The 18,046-nt window shown below is 39.6% G+C and overlaps 1 protein-coding gene across 9 annotated transcripts in view; it reads right to left on the minus strand.

Moving 5' to 3' along the window:
* Positions 1-332: 332 nt before the first annotated feature.
* VTI1A (vesicle transport through interaction with t-SNAREs 1A) overlaps positions 333-18,046 on the minus strand; it is a 275,825-nt gene continuing 258,111 nt past the window's right edge. For 3 of the 9 annotated variants that reach the window (XM_062579663.1, XM_062579662.1, XM_062579669.1), the window contains one exon: positions 333-1,219. In XM_062579663.1, coding sequence (XP_062435647.1) covers positions 1,126-1,219 — 94 coding nt within the window. In that variant the 3' untranslated portion in view covers positions 333-1,125. Of the gene's footprint in view, positions 1,220-15,732; positions 17,616-18,046 lie in introns of those variants that run through there. The other 6 variants (XM_062579668.1, XM_062579665.1, XM_062579667.1 and 3 more) reach the window with 3 other exon arrangements.

The following is an 18,046-nucleotide window of genomic DNA, read 5'->3' on the forward strand; positions in this document are numbered from 1 at the left end:
TAAGCTAAATGACCTAGACATGTCTACAGGAGAGGCATAGCCAACAGGAAAAGAGAAACACATCTCATTTACATAGAAGCATTCTAGTAGATGAAATTCAATACATTATATCAGTTAAAAGCGTGCATAAATTAATATTTTTACAGTTTCTCTTTAAAAAGGTTAATGTCACATCTTAATATAATTCATTAAAAATATTTTCAACATGTGATCTCAACATATTCAGGCCAACATTGAAAATCTAAATATTTTTGCTTAATGTACTGTAATCATATGTATTGTCATTGAACTGTGACTTAGGCTCTCTTTTCAATCAGCAAAGAATATGTAAGTATCTTTATACATCTTTAATAAAGGCCTACTGTTTACATTTATCAGAACGTATATCAACACTGGAAGATTTGAAATAGATTCAACAGATGGGCTGTGGTCGCAATTATATTTTGGGTAAGCAATGCAAGTATCATTATCATGATCCTGTTTTGAGTAAGCAGAAAAAAATATTAATGAAATTAAAAGTGTTAAATAGAATGCTGGATTCACATCAGATAGGAAACATCATCTTAAGATTCCTCTCTTTTAAAAACTAACTACTGCTCTTAGCCAGGTTACATCTATTACAATGATTCATGATTGGGAGTTAGTCACAGGAGACAGGTTCACTTTCTACATCATTTGGTCTCTGCTTTACTTATGTTCTCTATCACAGAAGGTCAGGAACTGCTTGATATTCACACACCCTGCATAGCACAAGAAAAGTGCAAAGACCCCTCTTCCTTCTCTAAACTCTTGCAACTTACATACTAATCGTCTGGGATAGAGCTCAACACACATCAAGTCTGCTAAGTTATGTCTTTTTATACTGGAGCAAGCGCTCCCCTTCCCCCCAAAAATATTAAGATTCCAAAAACACAGAGATAAAGACAAAAAGTGTAAGAAAAATAATCAACTCCACATGCCAACTATGCCATCAATAATACAAAATAATTTACACCACTTGCACCTGAGTTGAATAGTGGAAAAGAGAGGGAGACTCTGTCAGTGCAAGAGAATGATGCATGTGACCACTTTGTCTTAATTACTCAGAACAAGCAGTTTGTTGCTGTTTAGTGAAGAACAAAGATATCAGTGTCCCCTGACAGAAAAATAAATAGCCATCAGGATGGTGAAGATGATGATGACTGCCAGGACAACAATCAAGATCCGGTTTTGGATGATCCTGAAAAAAAGCAGAAGAGAAAAAAAATGCAGTGAAAACAGCAGGATATTTATAAAACAATAAAAAGAGGCATTCACATAAATGTCTTGGAGAGAAGATATATGCCCACAAGCTTACAGCTTCCTATATCATTCTGCATATCTTGGGCTGTTTTTCAATTCTTTCAATTTCCAGTGTTTCCAAATATTTCTTTATGCAGCTATTAGATCCAATTTTTGCTTTTAGGAAAGAATTATACTTTTCCTAATTACACACACACACATATATTAGAATAATTGAAATCTATCACATTACAACTAATTATTTACTTTCTAAGCCAAATTAAATAATTAGACTTCAGTTGATGCAATCCAAGGAATGTATGGTGGTCTCAAATAGTAAACACAATTATATTTTTAAGCCATTCTGAAATCTTCACAGCTTTTTTAATCTGAACAGAAAAAGGTATTAATTTTCAAGGGATTTTACTATTAAGGTACAAGATTCCAAGGAAACATATGTCAATGAGATACTTACTTGTACTAAAATACCAAGGGAAAAGTATAAAAGATAGTTATGAAGAAAAGGATGATATAAAGAAGCAAGTGTCAAACTGTGAAGCTTATGTTGTAAAAGCCTCTCCTGCCTCTGTAGCATACCTTCACTTATGGTAATAGGGAAATATTACGTTTACTATGTAGTATAAAAAAATGGAAATCAGTAATAATAAAAAGATGCCAGGAGTAGAAACTCCTAATATTGTTCAATCATTTGTTGAGAGCAATCCTTGCTTCTAAAATCAGATACCATATCAGATTTTGCTTGAAATTAACAGATCAGTTAAAATGGCTAAATCAATAAACACTATGATTTGCTGCATTTTCCAGAAAGATTCTGGACTGTAGGAATTCACCATTTCCATTCCCGTAGAAGGGAAACAATATTCTCATCAGCTCTTCCTGATGCAGGAAATTTTGCAAAACATATTTGTCAGTAAGGCACAACAGCAGAATTAAAGAGATACAGCAAAAACAAAAACAAAAACAACCCCCTAAACCCTCAAAACTACCTAATGAAAACTCAGCGAAAGCACCCTTAGTTATTTTTATTCTGATTTTATTTTCTTCTCATGTTTCTGAAAAACAAAAAACAAAACAATAAAGAAACCAGAGCCCCCACCGACCAAACAAAGATAAAAAGAGGTAAAACTATGTCTAGTGAAATGTCAAACCAAGTACAAACTTGAAGACAGGGAACGTAATGTGTTAAACTGAACATATTTCATACAGTAAATGAGGGAGGGAAAAAAAAAACCCTCCAGAGAGCAGAGGGGAGTTTTCCTTGGTAAATGTTTTTCATTTGGATGTGGGTGTGTGTATATATATATATATGTGTGTGTATATATATATATATATATAAATTACATTGTAAAGTGTAAAGAAAAATGCAGTTTTAACTAACTCTAGCTCTCTCCTCACTTACCCCCAACCTAAAGAAAAAGAAGTAAGTGGATGGATGAAAACTGTCACATCAGACAGACCCCCTCCCCTGTGACACTCTAAAAGGACTAGCTCTCTATCCTCCTGACAGGTTACAAAATGATCACATTTGCTGACACGTCTTCCGCAAAACTGCTTTAGTGTTTGTGTCCACTTTCCTAGCAGGAGATGAATGGGCTGCTTTGTCCTCATTTATCACTTAAAGCTGAACTAAGATCTGTCTCGTTTATTTTTCCCTTCCTCACTAGAAAGGCTCAACCACCGCATTAATTCTTTTGCGATGACAGCTAATTCAAACTTAACAGGCAATATTTACTCTGCCAAAAGGATGAGGAGGAGAGAGGGATGTTTCTCACTCTTAAAAAAAAAAGAAAGAAAAAGAAAAAGAAAAAAAAAAGAAAGAAAAAGAAAAAGTGTAACAGGCTAAAAAATAAGGCTAATTAAGGGGTTTTGGTTCTGGCTGGTTTGCACTGCAATTTAACACCTGAACTTACAAGCTTCTCTTTTGTGGCGGGGTGCGACATTCTCTGCCAAACACCCGATAAACGATTTGCCCAAGCAACTGCATGAAAACTACAATATATATTTACTCACTCACCCTCATCACTCCTGAAAAGACACTCAACAAAATTGAAACTCAGCAGTGAAATAGATTAAAAGCATGAAAACTCTTAAAACATTCAGCCTTAAGTAATACACAGTGCAGCTGGCTTGACAACCATTTTATTTGTGGGATGTGGGCCCCAAGGCATCCATAATGCTAATTTACAAAGGATTAACTGTGAGTGAAACTCCCTTAATCTAGCACATAGTTAGGCAAAGGCATACATAACATACAGAGTGTTTAAATCAATCCCTCCTATCTCTGGCCCAGTGAAAAAGCATTTCATCAGCTGAGCTTTAAATTTGTTGAAGAATTAAAAAATAAAGCCAATCTTCCTAATGCCTTATTTTTAATATTCTGTCAGTACACACCTGATCGCAAGATTATTTAATCAGTGTCCATGTCTCTAAAATCCTCGTCAAGAGAACATTGAGCAAGGCATGCTGCCACCTGTATCTGCTAATTGAAGGTTCACTTAGAGTGCAAATCTAGGAAATACATATCAAAGTTCAATTTCTAGGAATCTGAATTAGTCTGCGCAGTGCAGCAAAAGAATATCATATTAAAAGGAACAAATTAATCATGAAATAGGATGGATGTTATCAACAGACTCCTACACTGAAGTATTATACACTTTTAATATTCAAGCCCACAGTTAAAGATTAATTTTATATCTTTAAAAAAAGAATAACATCGACTTCTACTGTTTTACTTCTAAGCGTGTAAAATTATACTAACTGCAAACTGTCAGGAGGACGAGGCTAGAAGGAAAAGAGCAGAGCTGTTTGGTAGCAGCAGGACTATCTTGCGAAGGATTTAGTGAATGGTGCATGTTGAAGTCTGACTCTAGTAGCTGCCGCTCAGACAGCGAATACAAGTTCTGCCTGTTAGCTGTTTCAGATCTCAAAGTCAATAGGCAAGGGCAACCCTTCAGAGTAGAAAAAAAATCAAGAGGAAAGGGGGTTTTGAGCGATACAGCACAGTCAAGCCAGCTCACAGTGGTAGAACAATGGTTGGCATTGGCAGGACCCATCTGTGGAGAGGCCTATAGTGCTGTCACAGCCAGACACTGCCAGTGGGTATTGCTCTAGGCAAAGCATCAAGGAATGTAAAGTGGGGGAGGGAGTGATAATACCAAAGGAGAAGAAAATGGGGCCTAATATTCACTACAAAAAAATCCCAAAGGCTAATATGTTCACAAGAAGCAGATGATACTTTTTTTTTTAAAATCTTTATTACACCTTAAATTCAACAAAATCTGGTGAATGAGGAAGCCCAGATTCTTCTTTGAAAATGCAAAGCATGTTTACAGGGTAAATAATTCAAGGAAGAATATATACTTGAAAGTTGAAAGAAGACACCCATTGAAACATCCATGGCTAAAATGCCTGAAGGCAAAAACTTGTGCATTTGCATGCTGCATTTTATTAAGTTAGCACACTGTAGCTTTAAAAGAATGCATGGCCAAATTAAGAGGAATGTGTGACTGAAACATCAAGGATTCCTCAAGTTTACATTATGAATCACAGTGCTGTTGATACGAGATGAATTAACCATTTAGTCGATGCAGCTTGTGCACTGAATTCACACCAAGTGCTGCTAGAGCCTGGCGTGTTGGAGCTCATTAACAGCCGATGTCTACTGTTCCATTCATACTTGAAACTGTAAGAGTACAAGGGCTCCTTCTACTTTTAGTTAGAAGAGACTAAAAATTTATGCTTTAAAACTAAGTTCCATCTAGTTTATCATGGATAGCAGCCCAAAACATTTGCGTGCAAAACCACAGAGAAACAGCAACTAAAGCAGATGCAAGGGTAACATAAAATGACACGTGGGAAGAGCATGCTGGATGAACTTGCCAGGTTATTAGCACATGAAGTACATCCTACTCCTGTTGAGTTTCCTTCTGCTCCTCCTTTCTAAATGCCTAACCCTTCTGGTTTCTGCTCACTGTGCCTAACCGCCGACTAGGCAGCGTACTGGAGGCTCCCTCGGGAACCAGTGCAACTTTATTCTGTCAGCTGATGAACAACATGCTCATCATGTTGCTTCTCAACCTAAGGGTTGAGGAGATCACCTCACTGTTGCACCCAGTAACCACTGCTTTGGAGAACAAGTCCCATTTCCTAATGGTCATGTCTCTGGCATATCAGTTCCACACTCCTGCCACAGCAGAAATTGTGCTGCTTTTCCAGATTTCAGAAAAACAAAAAGATTCTCTCCTCTCCGTAGCTTCACATGCACACAATGGGTCTAACTCTGTTTGTGACACATTTAGATCTGATCCGTATAAACACAAAGCAGTTCCCGAATAAGCTATTGCAAACCTTACATTAAGGATGCCAACCGTGTTTAAACCTTTTTTCAAAACTGCATTCATTAGCAGGGGAGTGCACGACATCTATATCGGTTCAGCCTGATGTCTTGCACATGTCTTAGTGCCTGATTGACCAGCATTGAATAATGATGCCTTGCCATTAAGCACTGATGGTACAATAACAATTGTCATGAAAATTAGCAATCACAGTAACATGTTAACAAAATATGGGATACAAATGAACCAGTGCAGACTCTGGGTGCAAAAGAGTTTTGTGTGCTTAACTTGAAATAATGAAGACTACAAAACAAAATACTGCAAAAAATTTCCTACAGAAGCTCAACTCTGCCACTGATACAAATGAAAAAAAATACAAAGGGCTTTGGGGATCAGTTAGCCCACATTCATCACAACACAAGGCTTTATTCTTAAAGAAAATGTCTTGAAAATTAGTGTCCTCAAGAACACAGACTGATTGATGACAGAGCACTGTCCAACAGTGTTTCACTGTAATACATGTATTTAAAATTTAACTAGAAGTGATTCCTATCAGTTTACCAGGCAGAAAGGCTTCTTATTTATCTAAACAGTACATTTTAACTATTTGAATATTGGCTATTACACCTTTCGGTACCCTTTTATCCGTGATCTACAGTTTTTGCTAATATGCAAAAAACAGGTGCTTGCAAACAGTGGTAAGTGACTTTTAAGTGCCCAGTATTCATGTGCAAATCAGCAGATTCAAACGAACACAAAGTGTAGGTCTAGTCACATAGGCAAATACGTAACAGTCTAAACTGAGCACTGAATTTGAAGTAGTGTAGCTGTACTCCACACCTTCTGGAAGAGATATCCTTGTTACTATATTTAAGGACAACCGCATCACTGTGTATCAGGAGCTTTCAAATTGAGACACTAGACAAGAGAATAAAATGGTAAGACTGTTAAAACAAAGCCTTAGCTACATGATGCTAAATCTCTAATTCCAGAGTATTTGGGGCTGCTTATGTAACTATTTGTGTTTCCCGTTCTGAGCTTTAAGAACGCTTTTCCTAGATAAGAACAACTGAAAAGAAGTAGACGGGCTGTGGCAGAACATAAAGACACGGCCAGCTCCTGAAATAACAGAGTAAGAGAGCCTTGTCCAGTAAAATTATAGCTGGTGGAAATATCTGACTTGAGACATTTTTCATTATTAACAACTGAAATTAAAAAAAACACAAATATCAATGAAAAGATATCAGCACAACCTGCAAAAAAGTCCCTCACCCTTTTCCAGTTGAACTTGGAAAAAATGAAGAATTTTTGAAAATACTCAAACTGTTTTCCTCCCCTAAAACCTCCAAACCCAAGGCTCCAAGTTCCCTATATTCTTGAAGCAAGAAGAACCAATTACACTGTAACTGACATCATCTATTTAAACCTGAAATGGCCTTGGGAGGGTGGCAGAGAGGAAACAGGGCTCCTTGTGGCTTAACCCTAACTGGGCTCCACCTCTAGTCTATGGACAGGCCATTCCAAGCAGGAGCCCCTCTTATGTTCCCTGAAGTCCTCCCAGAAGGAGCCTCTTTTTCTCCCTAACTACCCACAGCATCAGGGGCTCTAGTTTCTTAGGTGTAAGTGCTTGTGAAGATCCATTAAAGGATTATATTTTTCTTATTGCTGAAAACTGAGCAGACAATGAGTTTAAGACTCAAATGTGCAGAAATGGAGAATGCAAAATCATGGCATATTTCTAGGTGAACAGCAGCTTTTTCTTGAAAGAGACAGGCCATACAAGGTGCCCAAGATACTGCTGACAGGGCTGAGGAGTTGTACAGAGATCCATCCTCTAGCTTTAGAGATCAGTCTTAAGGACTGAGGTCATCCAGTTGTAGTAACATGGACACCAATCTCTAGTTATAATATTGCACTAGTACCACATTGATGTGTTTCTACCTAGGCCTTGAATTAAAAATTGAGTCATGTAATAATAGGAGCCAGAAGGTAGTCATGCTAGTCAGCTTTAAACATCTAAATTGTATCTAGCTATTCTCTCTCAGTTCCCTGTGTATATAAGCTAGAGTCCTGCTCTGAATTGCCCCCCCCCCCCTTTTTTTTTCCTGGCCTTGTATGCATCCTAGGAGAACTAGTCAGTTAAGTTGCCTGGCTAAGTTTAGAGTCTACAGACTGGGTAGCAATGATATCCCTCCAAGTTTAAAGATGAGGCCCAAGAAAGAATGACAATTCTCCCAAGGCCAAATTCACTTAGTGAGACCTAACAAGGCAAAATCGTCCAGCAAAGACTTTAACATGTTGCAAAGGGGCTGTAATATCTCACTGATTAGAAATACTGCAGAGATGAAGCTCACCAATAAAGTGGAAGATGTTCCTCAATAATTAGTATCTTGATTCATCATCTCCTTTTAATGAGTACATATTTCTACATGAAATCCTGCCTGGAATTAATTCTAGTTCTTCTTTCACAAGAATTTGGGAGGAGATAGGAAAGACAGTGAAACATCTCCCTGAGATGAATACCTGAAACACAGTGTGCTTCCTTGGCTCAAGGAACTATACTATTACCTTTCTGTGTCAACTTTGCCATTCTTACCATCAAGATTGAAAATTAAAAAAAAAAATTTTTATGGTATCTGATATTTGAGATACTTATCGAGATACCTAATTAGTAACAAGTTTGCAATACATTCCAAAGACAACAAAACTATATAAACAGAACTGGAATTAAATGCTGTTTGGTGGCCATGAAGATCATGATTATCACAGCTCGCCTGGGTCCTGTCTCCAGAACTGGCAGTCTTCTCAGGAGGTTCATATACTGCATAAGGGATCACAGGAGTCTGGTGGAAGTGAGTGGCAGACAGCTTGGCTGAGTGGTCTGCGAAGGAAAGATACCTACAGGAATGACTGGAAAACTGTGGCAAACTATAGAAAGCCTGAAAGAGGTTCCTCATGGACACTGGGCCCCAAGATAAAAAAACAATAGGGAAGGATACTGGATGTCTTTTACTGACTCAGATTTTATTCACTGCTTATTTTGAAAACATATAAGAAGGTATTTCTGAAGGATGAAAAACATCTTTCTGCTTATCAGAGACCCTGACGAGGAACGTTTCTCTGCACTTCCCTCAGCGGTGCAACTTCAGCTTTCTCCTTCTCCCTGTCCATGGTGGGAACAAATTAGATTATCACTGTCATTAGGACTAACAGCGGGTGGCTTCCGGGGCCATGAAAACTCACCAACGAAAACTGGAGGGGTATTAATTCATTTCACGCAAAGCAGAGGCAACATCAGATCTCTTTGGCAACTGTAAATGAAGATCACGTGCACAGTGGCAACTGTGAGACGAAGGAGTCAAGGTTGCATTAATCTCCACCCAGCCTTTCTCAGGGTACTGAAGTATCAAGAAGAACAAATCATACATTTAGTCACCTGAGCATGACTAAGAACCATAGGCCTTTGGAAACATTATGAGCACTTTAGAGGAGCTCTGAGGGAGGGTGGATATCCCAGCTGTCAGAATAATAGCATTCTTCAGCACAATGGCTGCATGTAGACTGGGTCTCCAAACAGTTAATAGCAAAAAAAAAAAGAAAAAAAAAATCTCTCTCCCCAACATTCAAAGCTAAAGTAATTATTTTTTCCAGAAGAATATATGCAAGCTATAAAATGACATAACATACATGATTGCACATTGGTTTTTGTGATATATATAGTTAAATGTACATTCTGCACAACATAAAGAAAACAAAAATGTGTTAAGTCTGCATTTTATTAAGTATCATAATCATTCAATGCCACTAAAATACATATCTTAAATGGATGAAAGCTTCACTTTAATTAATGATTAATCCACAGCTTTTAGTTGTGATGAAGCTTGAGACTGGACATTACTTCACTTATATTATTTTCTCCTTATCACACTATATTTGACTGGGCGTCTTTTTGTATGGTAAGTTTGCTACAATTGTCTTAACAATGTTGACCTCTTTTGTAAAAAACCTGAAGGCATCTGCAGCAATTGTTCCTGAAGATGTGCTATCCAAAATGTTACCATTTCATGGCACTTCTTGAATGATAGAATAGATTTTTTGGGGTATATATTCATTTTTTTTCAAATGGTATAAAAGAAAGGAAAACAATCATGGCTAAGGCCATTTGTGAGACGGCATTAAAAGAGCCTACTCTGAGACAGATAAAAATAATGAGAATCTTTCTGTCAAGAAGGATTTAGAAAATATCACTAGCATTATTAAAATTTAATTTTTTACTGTGCTTTTTGGTTCCCCCTTTTCCAGTGATAATGAGCAGGACTGCACACCTCCACATTGCTAGCACTTGTTTTGAGCAATAAATTCAGCCTTCCAGTCTGAAGACGTTTCAGACAACAATTTTGACTGCTATAGGCTTATTTTTCAACCTGTTCTGTGCTTTGCGTCTTCCTATAAAAACCAGTTCATAAGCTAATTTTCCACAAGGCCAGTGGAACAAATAAAAATCAATTTTTGCCCAACTGGTTCAGAGAAAACCTGGGAATAGTGAAGTCAGAACAGTGAAAAATAAAAAGAATCGATGTATTCACAAATGGTTTACCTGATAGAGAACTATCAAATTAGTTGACAGGAGATACTTGCCACTATTAGAGTATTTTTTTTTCAGCATGTTACAGTATTTCTATTAGGGGAGCAGAAATGCCTCTACTTTGTTACGGCCTCAGACACCTTGGTTTAATAACCACACGGAGCCTCCATGCGCTGCATAGAACTACAGGGTACAAAGTCAAAGTGCAAGAGCACTTGCAGACCCTGCAACCAGAGGGACCTGCAAGCAGAAGCTGGGCTTAGAGTGGGTGTAAGTTTTCTTGATCTCATGGAAGAAGTGAAGATTCCTGTTTCAGTGAACATAGGGAGACATTTATGACCTCAGCCAACTCTGTCAAGAGGAATTTGGTCCATCAATAAAGGAAAAAAATGTAAAACACAAAACACTCTCCAGACTTCCCTCCCCGGTTAAAAGAAAAAAAAAATCAGGTGTACACATTAGTTTAATATCTCTTGGAAAGAAGCATTCACATTTCTCCAAAGAATCCAGTTCTTACATTCCAACACTTTCAGTACAACGCAAAACACAGAGTTTAAGATACGTGGTCCCATCTGTTTTATAATCTTCTCTACAAGTTAGGCAAGTGTTTTTGAAACTGGGATACTAGTTTCAAAGCTGATTCTGGGATGGGATTGTGGTTTATACCTGTCTATCTGCAGTCAGAAAAATACATACGAAAACCTGACTGAAGGACAGAATCTACTTACTAATACAAATTAACCATCGCTCCCATGGAAATAAAACAAATTTGTAATTTACAGGCTTAAATACTAAGGAAGCTATTTTTAAGTAGCTGTAATCTTTACCCTAATACCTGGGTTTTTATACACTCCTTCATTTTATGAGTTGGTATTAAAATGTGACTCATTTTAACAGAAGAGAAAAGAATAAAATGTGTCACTGTGAAGCTGCATATTACCTACTTAAAATATTATAACACACCATGGAAACATCATTTCTAGGGCCAAACAAAACATTACTCAATGAAGAAATGGCATGAAATATATAATATTCAGCAGATGATGGAGAAGTGGAGTTAAACAGTTTCACTGCCAATAAACAGCATCATACTAAAGAGTGTGCATATAGAAATAAAGTATACCTGTTCTTCACTAACTGCGATGCAATGCTTCTAGTACTTGAATCTAATACTTCTAGTCTACTAAGTATATAAGGAGAAGTTAAAAACACCACACATCCTGATTCTGAATCTCTTATAACTGATGCTAATTTGCTTATGATATCTGCCTGATTTGGAGCTAATCTTCTGTAAATTAACTCCTAATGCTGTCTGAAATAATCCTCTTAATGCTGGTCTGTCTGGAGTACTTTATATCAAATACCATGAAAAATGTAAGCATATATACGGCGCCTAGTGTTTGCAGACTGCTCTCGAATATTCGCTGCGGGCTCGGGGGTGCCCCGGGGACCCAGGGCCGGCAGGGCACCCTGGGGAGCACGGGGAGGTGCGGGCTCCGCGGCCCTTCGCGGGGGCAGCCCGTGGGGACGGCGTGCTCCGCTCGCGGCCACCGCGGAGAGGAGCAGAGCAGGATGTCTGCCTCCCAGCAGCCTGGTGCGGAAAGGTGCCACGCCACCCTCCAGGCCTCCCGTCTCCAGCAGCACACGATAACGAATACACGTAAACACGGGGGCTTGGAGCCTTCAGAATGACAAGATGTGTGTTAAACAGCACTAATTATCAGCTGGAAGCCTAATCTGATAACCGGTTTGAAAAGACAGAAACAGACAATTTCGCTTCTTCAGACAGGCAAAGTATTTTTAAGGATGTTGCTTCAACGTCGGCCAACTTAATTATTATTGTCAGTGTGCTAACTCTGTACTCAGAAATATGTTTTTTCCACTAAATCCACCGGAACAATTTTCTCCCCCAACATCAGTTTAATGATACAGCCAAAAACCTAATTGATATTGGTGAGCAATGCAATTCCAATGTATTATTTTCTCATTTTTTGAAACATAAATGGCAGGCACAACTTTGACTGAATGGACCTCTTTATGTTTTCACAGGCGGTTTATTGGCCCAGACTCCAACATATAACAAGCACAACTGCAAAAGCAATACATTTTTAATTGAAAAAATCATGTATTTTTACTATTAAAGTAACTCAAATAACAAGTAACTCTGTCAGGTAAAGGGCTTTTTAAAATTTTTTTGTATGTGGAATGTTGTTTAGAAACTATATTCTCAACACAGCAAACACTTATAGGAGGCTATTAAAATAAAAAATATACTGTTAAAATCATACTTTATTGGAGCTTGCTTTTTTATATATATATATACTAAAGAACAGATAAAGCTCAGTGATCAGTGAGCCGTATGTGTCCAACAGCCCTTCAAGAGCCTTGTGGAAATGTATAAAACAAGCAGTGATACAATCCTTTGCCAAACACTGTCATAAATTTTTTATTTGGCAGCTAACATTCTCACTAGTTTTCTTGGCAGCAATTGGGACCTTTAGCAAGAAAGGTGCAGGAGAAAAATACCTTGTTTAGAGATGTTTTCAACACTTTCTGGGATTTTTCAGAACTTCTGCCTGCAGCACATTTTACAACCACAGTCTCCAATCACCTGATGAGTAGGTGGTGGTTTTAAACTTTTTTTCTTTTTTTTCCTTTCTTTTTCTTTTTTTCTTTTTTTAATATAGACAGCCTACTACCCCCCTCTGGCCTTCAGCCTGCAATGTGTGTGCGGAGGCGGCAGTGTATGTGCTCCACCGAGATACAAGTGGTTGCTCTTCTCTGTCTAGACAAAAACCTGAAAATAATATCAGAATGTACCTTTCATTGCTCCTGATACTATCTGTATCTTATTCCCAGATGACAGAGATAAATGAAAGGCAAACATGTGCTGATTACTTTTGCATTTTTCTTTGGTGATCTCTACAGAAAAGCTGGTCACAGGTGCAGCTACCTTGGTCAGCCGGTGGACTGGTGGATAAACAGAATTGTGAAATAGCTTTCTATACCTAAATCTGCTCTTCAAGATTCATTAAAAAAAAAAAAAAAAAAAAAGATATACTGAACTTAAAAAAGATATACTGAACTTCACAGGTGAAGCACAGCCCTCCCCAGTGCTGCCGGACATGCTGGTGCACTGCACAAGGGAGATCACGGCTGCTGGCTGTCGGGGATCGGCGGTCCCGCGGTTTGGCGGTTTGGCGGTTTGGGCTGCCCCGGGCACAATTCGGCAGCGGGCTCTTACCCGCTCGCTTACAGACCAGGGGTTTCATTTTTTGGCATTTAACCACTTCAGAATCGAGGTAAGATAGAGCTACTTGAGCCAAAAGTTTCACGGCAGCGAGAGGTACGTTTCAACCTTTCACATGCCCAGAAAGAACGACAGCCTGTCTGTCCGTCCGTCTGAGCAGACCCAGCTCCGAGAAGGGCCGCGCTCCTCCCCCGCCTCAGAGCGGCGGCCGGCGCGGCCCGCGCGCAGCGCCTCTGCCCGCCCTCAGCGCGCCCGCCCGCCCGCCGGGACGCGGGCTCGCAGGCCCCTCGCGGCCGCCGGGGCGGCTGCGGGCGAGCGCGGCCCCGCCGCGCCCCCGCGGCTCCCCAGGCTGCCGCCCAGCTCAGCCTCGGCGGCTCTTGCGCGTCTCCCGCGTCCCCCCGCATGTCTCTCGCCTTGCTACTGCGTTATTTCACCTCGCCCCCCAGCGCTCCGCCAGCGCTGTCGCTGGAAGGCGGCTCCTCTGAGGGCGGCTACACGCAGCGGACGCCTACCGGGAAGTGACAGAGCGGGGCGACTTCACCGAGAACAAACACAAGATGAAAAAATACACGGTCATTAACAACAAACTCTAATTCACTCGCGGAGGAACACGCCTCTATCTACAGTCCTCATCAGTCAACGGGAAGATGCCCGTAACTTCGGTGGGTTGGAGCCCCAGTTCCGGGAGGAAGGCAGCACCCCGCGTCTGCCCCCCGCACACGGCTGCGCACCAAGCGGTTCTGAGGGGTGTCGTGGCCCTGCACGCCTGTGTCAGAGCTTGTGTTGCAAGGGCAGAGTTTATGCCAAGAATGCAAAACAGATGTTGCTTTCCTAATGTTTGCTTGTTGTCATTTAAGCTGTTTTTTTGGGGGGTTCTGTTTTGATTTTGGTAAGTAAAGCAAATCACCAGAACTTTCCAGAGGGCCAACTAGAGTAACATTTCTGCCTTTTCCTTTTTATTTTGTGTGCATGTGTGAATATGCATAGAGTCTACAGTCCGAGCTACAACCAGGATTTTTTTTTTTTTTTTTTTTTTTTTTTTTTTTTTTGTAAGCGTCATTTGAGCTATGCTCTGTTCCCTTGGGGCAAAGTGAAAGGTAGCTATTTGCGGATGGGAAAAAGGGCTTTTGTGAACAGCAAAACTGCATCACCGAACAGTTTAAGAAAAAGATTTTTTGAAGTTATTTTTTACTACTATTTTAAGAGGAAAGAGGGATAAATATATCTTTTTTGCATGTTGACTCATTAACAATTTTAGTAATAAACACTTTATAATTAAGTCTGCTAGTTTATTGCTATCCAGAAGTTTCTCAATACTCTTTCCACAGAAGGTTTTGGGAAAAGTAAAACTAAGAAATGTTGAAGGCAATTCCCAACAGCTTGCTCAAGCAAATCTACGAGAGGCTTAAACTCACTTCTGAACGCTGAAATTTGAGATGCCGTATCAAATAAGCAGCTCTTTTTCCCCCAAAGAGAAGAAACTGGGTGTAGCTAACCTAGTGCATAATAGGTTTATTCTCATTTACAAAACAGGAATTACTTTATGGCCCCAAAGTAAAACTAGCATAGAAATATACTGGCAGATTTGCTGCAGATGTGTGTTGTGACACGTATGCAGGGAATCTGCTATTAATCACATACTAAGATTTTAATATTATGTAGGGTAATGCAGGCAACCATTATGGTGAAGATTCTGGATTCATAAAAGCCTAATGCACAAACGGGTCTCTTAAATTTAATACATTTGAGCTTACCCTCAAACTGTACCAATTGAATTCCTTGATGCACAAACACCTCCACCCCCCACGACTCCCATTTATTTCAATATCTATTGTGCGTTTCTTTCTGCGTTTGTGCTCGGCTTCTTTTATTGTGACACATGACAGTTGCTACTAAAAGTGCAGCTTTTCAATTCCCCCGATTATCGGACTATGACAGGAATGCTCTTGTTAGAGGGGTTGTTTGTGAGACCTCTGGATATGTATCTAGCACAGGAAATGGTCTGGCTCAAACGCTGCAAAAGCCATCTTTCACCTGAACCCTTCAGAATTTGTGTCTGAACATAACTAGAACCTATGTATCTGTACCCGGGCTAAGATTACTACGGACAATTATACCGTGGAAATGCATTATTCTGACAAAGCAATCAATCACGTTATTTCTCACAATTTCAGTTCACCCCTAAAATTTTCCTTACCTCCAAAGCCAGCTGGATATTATATTACCAAAGCTGTTGAAAGGGTGTAACACTAACCATGAAGCCAAAGGCCACTAAAACTATGCAATGCATAAATTTTTATTGTTTGCTCAGCATTGAAATCTCATTAGGGCTCATAACTCATCGGCACACTGCAAACATTTGCATCTGCTGATCATGAGAACTTAGATGGAATGTACACCTCTGGCTAATTTACTTGTTATGTTTTCAGATGAGACTCTGTGTTGCTTTATATTTTCTTTTAAAAAAAGCCCTTACGCAGTTGTGATTTCCATTTTAAACTAAATACATTAAAACTTTCATTTACAGTTTCTCAAGGTTGTTCTGTTGCTGGCAGTGTTCACGACCATCATTTACAAAAGTTTCATTTGACTTAGTATTCAGGATTATCATTGTTTGAAAACTGTGCCCCATAGAGCATTCCGCTTCATTCATCCTTGCTGCTTTATGCATTCACATTTTAATTAGATTAAAATTTGTCCTCCAATTAGCTTTCATTAAAGTTTACAGATTACAGAAAAAAATCTCCATTGAGGTGTGCTTCAAAACTGTGCCTAAAGTTTAAAATGAAATAACTGTGCAAATGAAGCGTTCATGAAGATTATTACTATGCAAAAAACATCAGCCACTTCTTGGTTTACTTATACGTTTAACTCCATAATTTATTTTGCCGACTTCAATACCTCTGTGTTCTCCAGAGTAGTAATCATAATAATACCTTACAGTTCAGGATACCTTTCATTCCTAAGGATCCTCAGGGGCCTGATTCTGCAATCCTTACTCTCATCAGCAGTCCTATTGACGTCCCTGAAACTATACGAACAAGTGCTGCTCAGTACATGTGTGTTCAAGCTCAGCTGCAGGTCAGGGTCTCCTCTCAGCTACCCACGCACAAGTGCTGCTGATGTGCGTGGCCCAGAGTGTCAGCTAGACACGACCGTATGTACCAAGCCCTTTCACGTGCTTCTGGGCGAGATACAGCAGCTGTTTAATGGTGCATGGTTACAAGGCTCACCTCTTTAAGTGACAGTGTGAGGACAGTTCCTGCCCCCAGTTAAAACTGCAGCGAAAACTGAGAATGTAATTATCCAAACCGGAAATGGCTCAGGAGGACACAGGGGCTAGTGCTGCATCTCCAGTGTCATTTATATCTTTGGATGCCACATGGCCAAGTATTGAATGCCCAGTCACTAATACCTATTGCGCGTGCAAATTTACTACGTGCTGAAGGCAGTATAAAGTTTACAGTTCACAGGGCTGATCCTACAGCCAGAGCAGACATTTATTCTGGAGCAGTCTCTCGGTGAAACACATAGGGCTCCGTGTCGGAGCAGAGCTCCACCGAAATGGATCTGTTTGCAGGAAATTCTCTTCCAATAGCAAGAGCTATAAATATACACTCATATTAAAAAAGCGAGAGATGCAGCCAACTTCTTAAAACTAAAAATAGAGACACTTGGGTTACAAAAACAGGGACCTGTCTTTGCACTAACAACATATTTCTGAGAGGAGGAACACAGTTGAAAACAAATATTTTACTACAAATGGCATGTAGTTTATAAGCATGAGAGAGTAATTTCAGTAAAATGCAGGAGTGTAAAAAGCAGAGTTGTCTACTTTTCATTCTCAGAGTGAACACGCAGTAACTGGTTGAACAATCATTAATCTTCACATCACTGAGGTAACTAGCGTTACCCCCATTTTACAGATGGCAAAAGTAATGTTTAAGGGGTACAAGCCTAGAGGGGAGTTTATACTTTAGATGTTCTCACTCTATGCCCTGTACTCAGTCCAAGACCATGTTTCCAAGATGTGAAGCATCCAGCAGCAGTACTAATTTTAGGAGTCATGCTCAGGTCTGACCCTTCCTCCACTGCTCCCACCTCCTCTTGGTTTTCATTTCTGCCATCACGTTGCAGCATGCCAGCCTTAGCTGTGCTGATTCAACTGCTCATGGGTCCATGTGATGAATCAGATCAAGGAATCAATCCAGGATAAAAAAAGAAAAAGAAAAAAGAAGTGAGTGGGAGAGGAGAGCTATTTTGCACCTGATCAATTCCATTTCAAGGCACTGACTTCCAAACAGAAGTGTTGGTGAAAATGAGAGAGCAGCTGGGTGCAGGATGGAGGCAGCCGGGAGCAGTTTAGGGGGCAGGAGGAGACTCCATGTTGACACTAAGGATTTTATATTGCAGAATTGAGGTCCAGTCCACTCTGAAATCTTTCCATGTTCATGTTTTAACTCTTTAAAAATCTCTCCTTTTATCTTCCTCTGCCCACTTAATTCTGAGAAAGAGTGTAGCTAATTCAGACCACCTTTGCACAACAAATTTGCACAAGGCAATTTAGAAACTGTAAGTATTTCACTTTCCTCAGTT

Source organism: Rhea pennata, chromosome 7 (assembly GCF_028389875.1).
Source record: "Rhea pennata isolate bPtePen1 chromosome 7, bPtePen1.pri, whole genome shotgun sequence".
NCBI classification, from domain to species: Eukaryota; Metazoa; Chordata; class Aves; order Rheiformes; family Rheidae; genus Rhea; species Rhea pennata.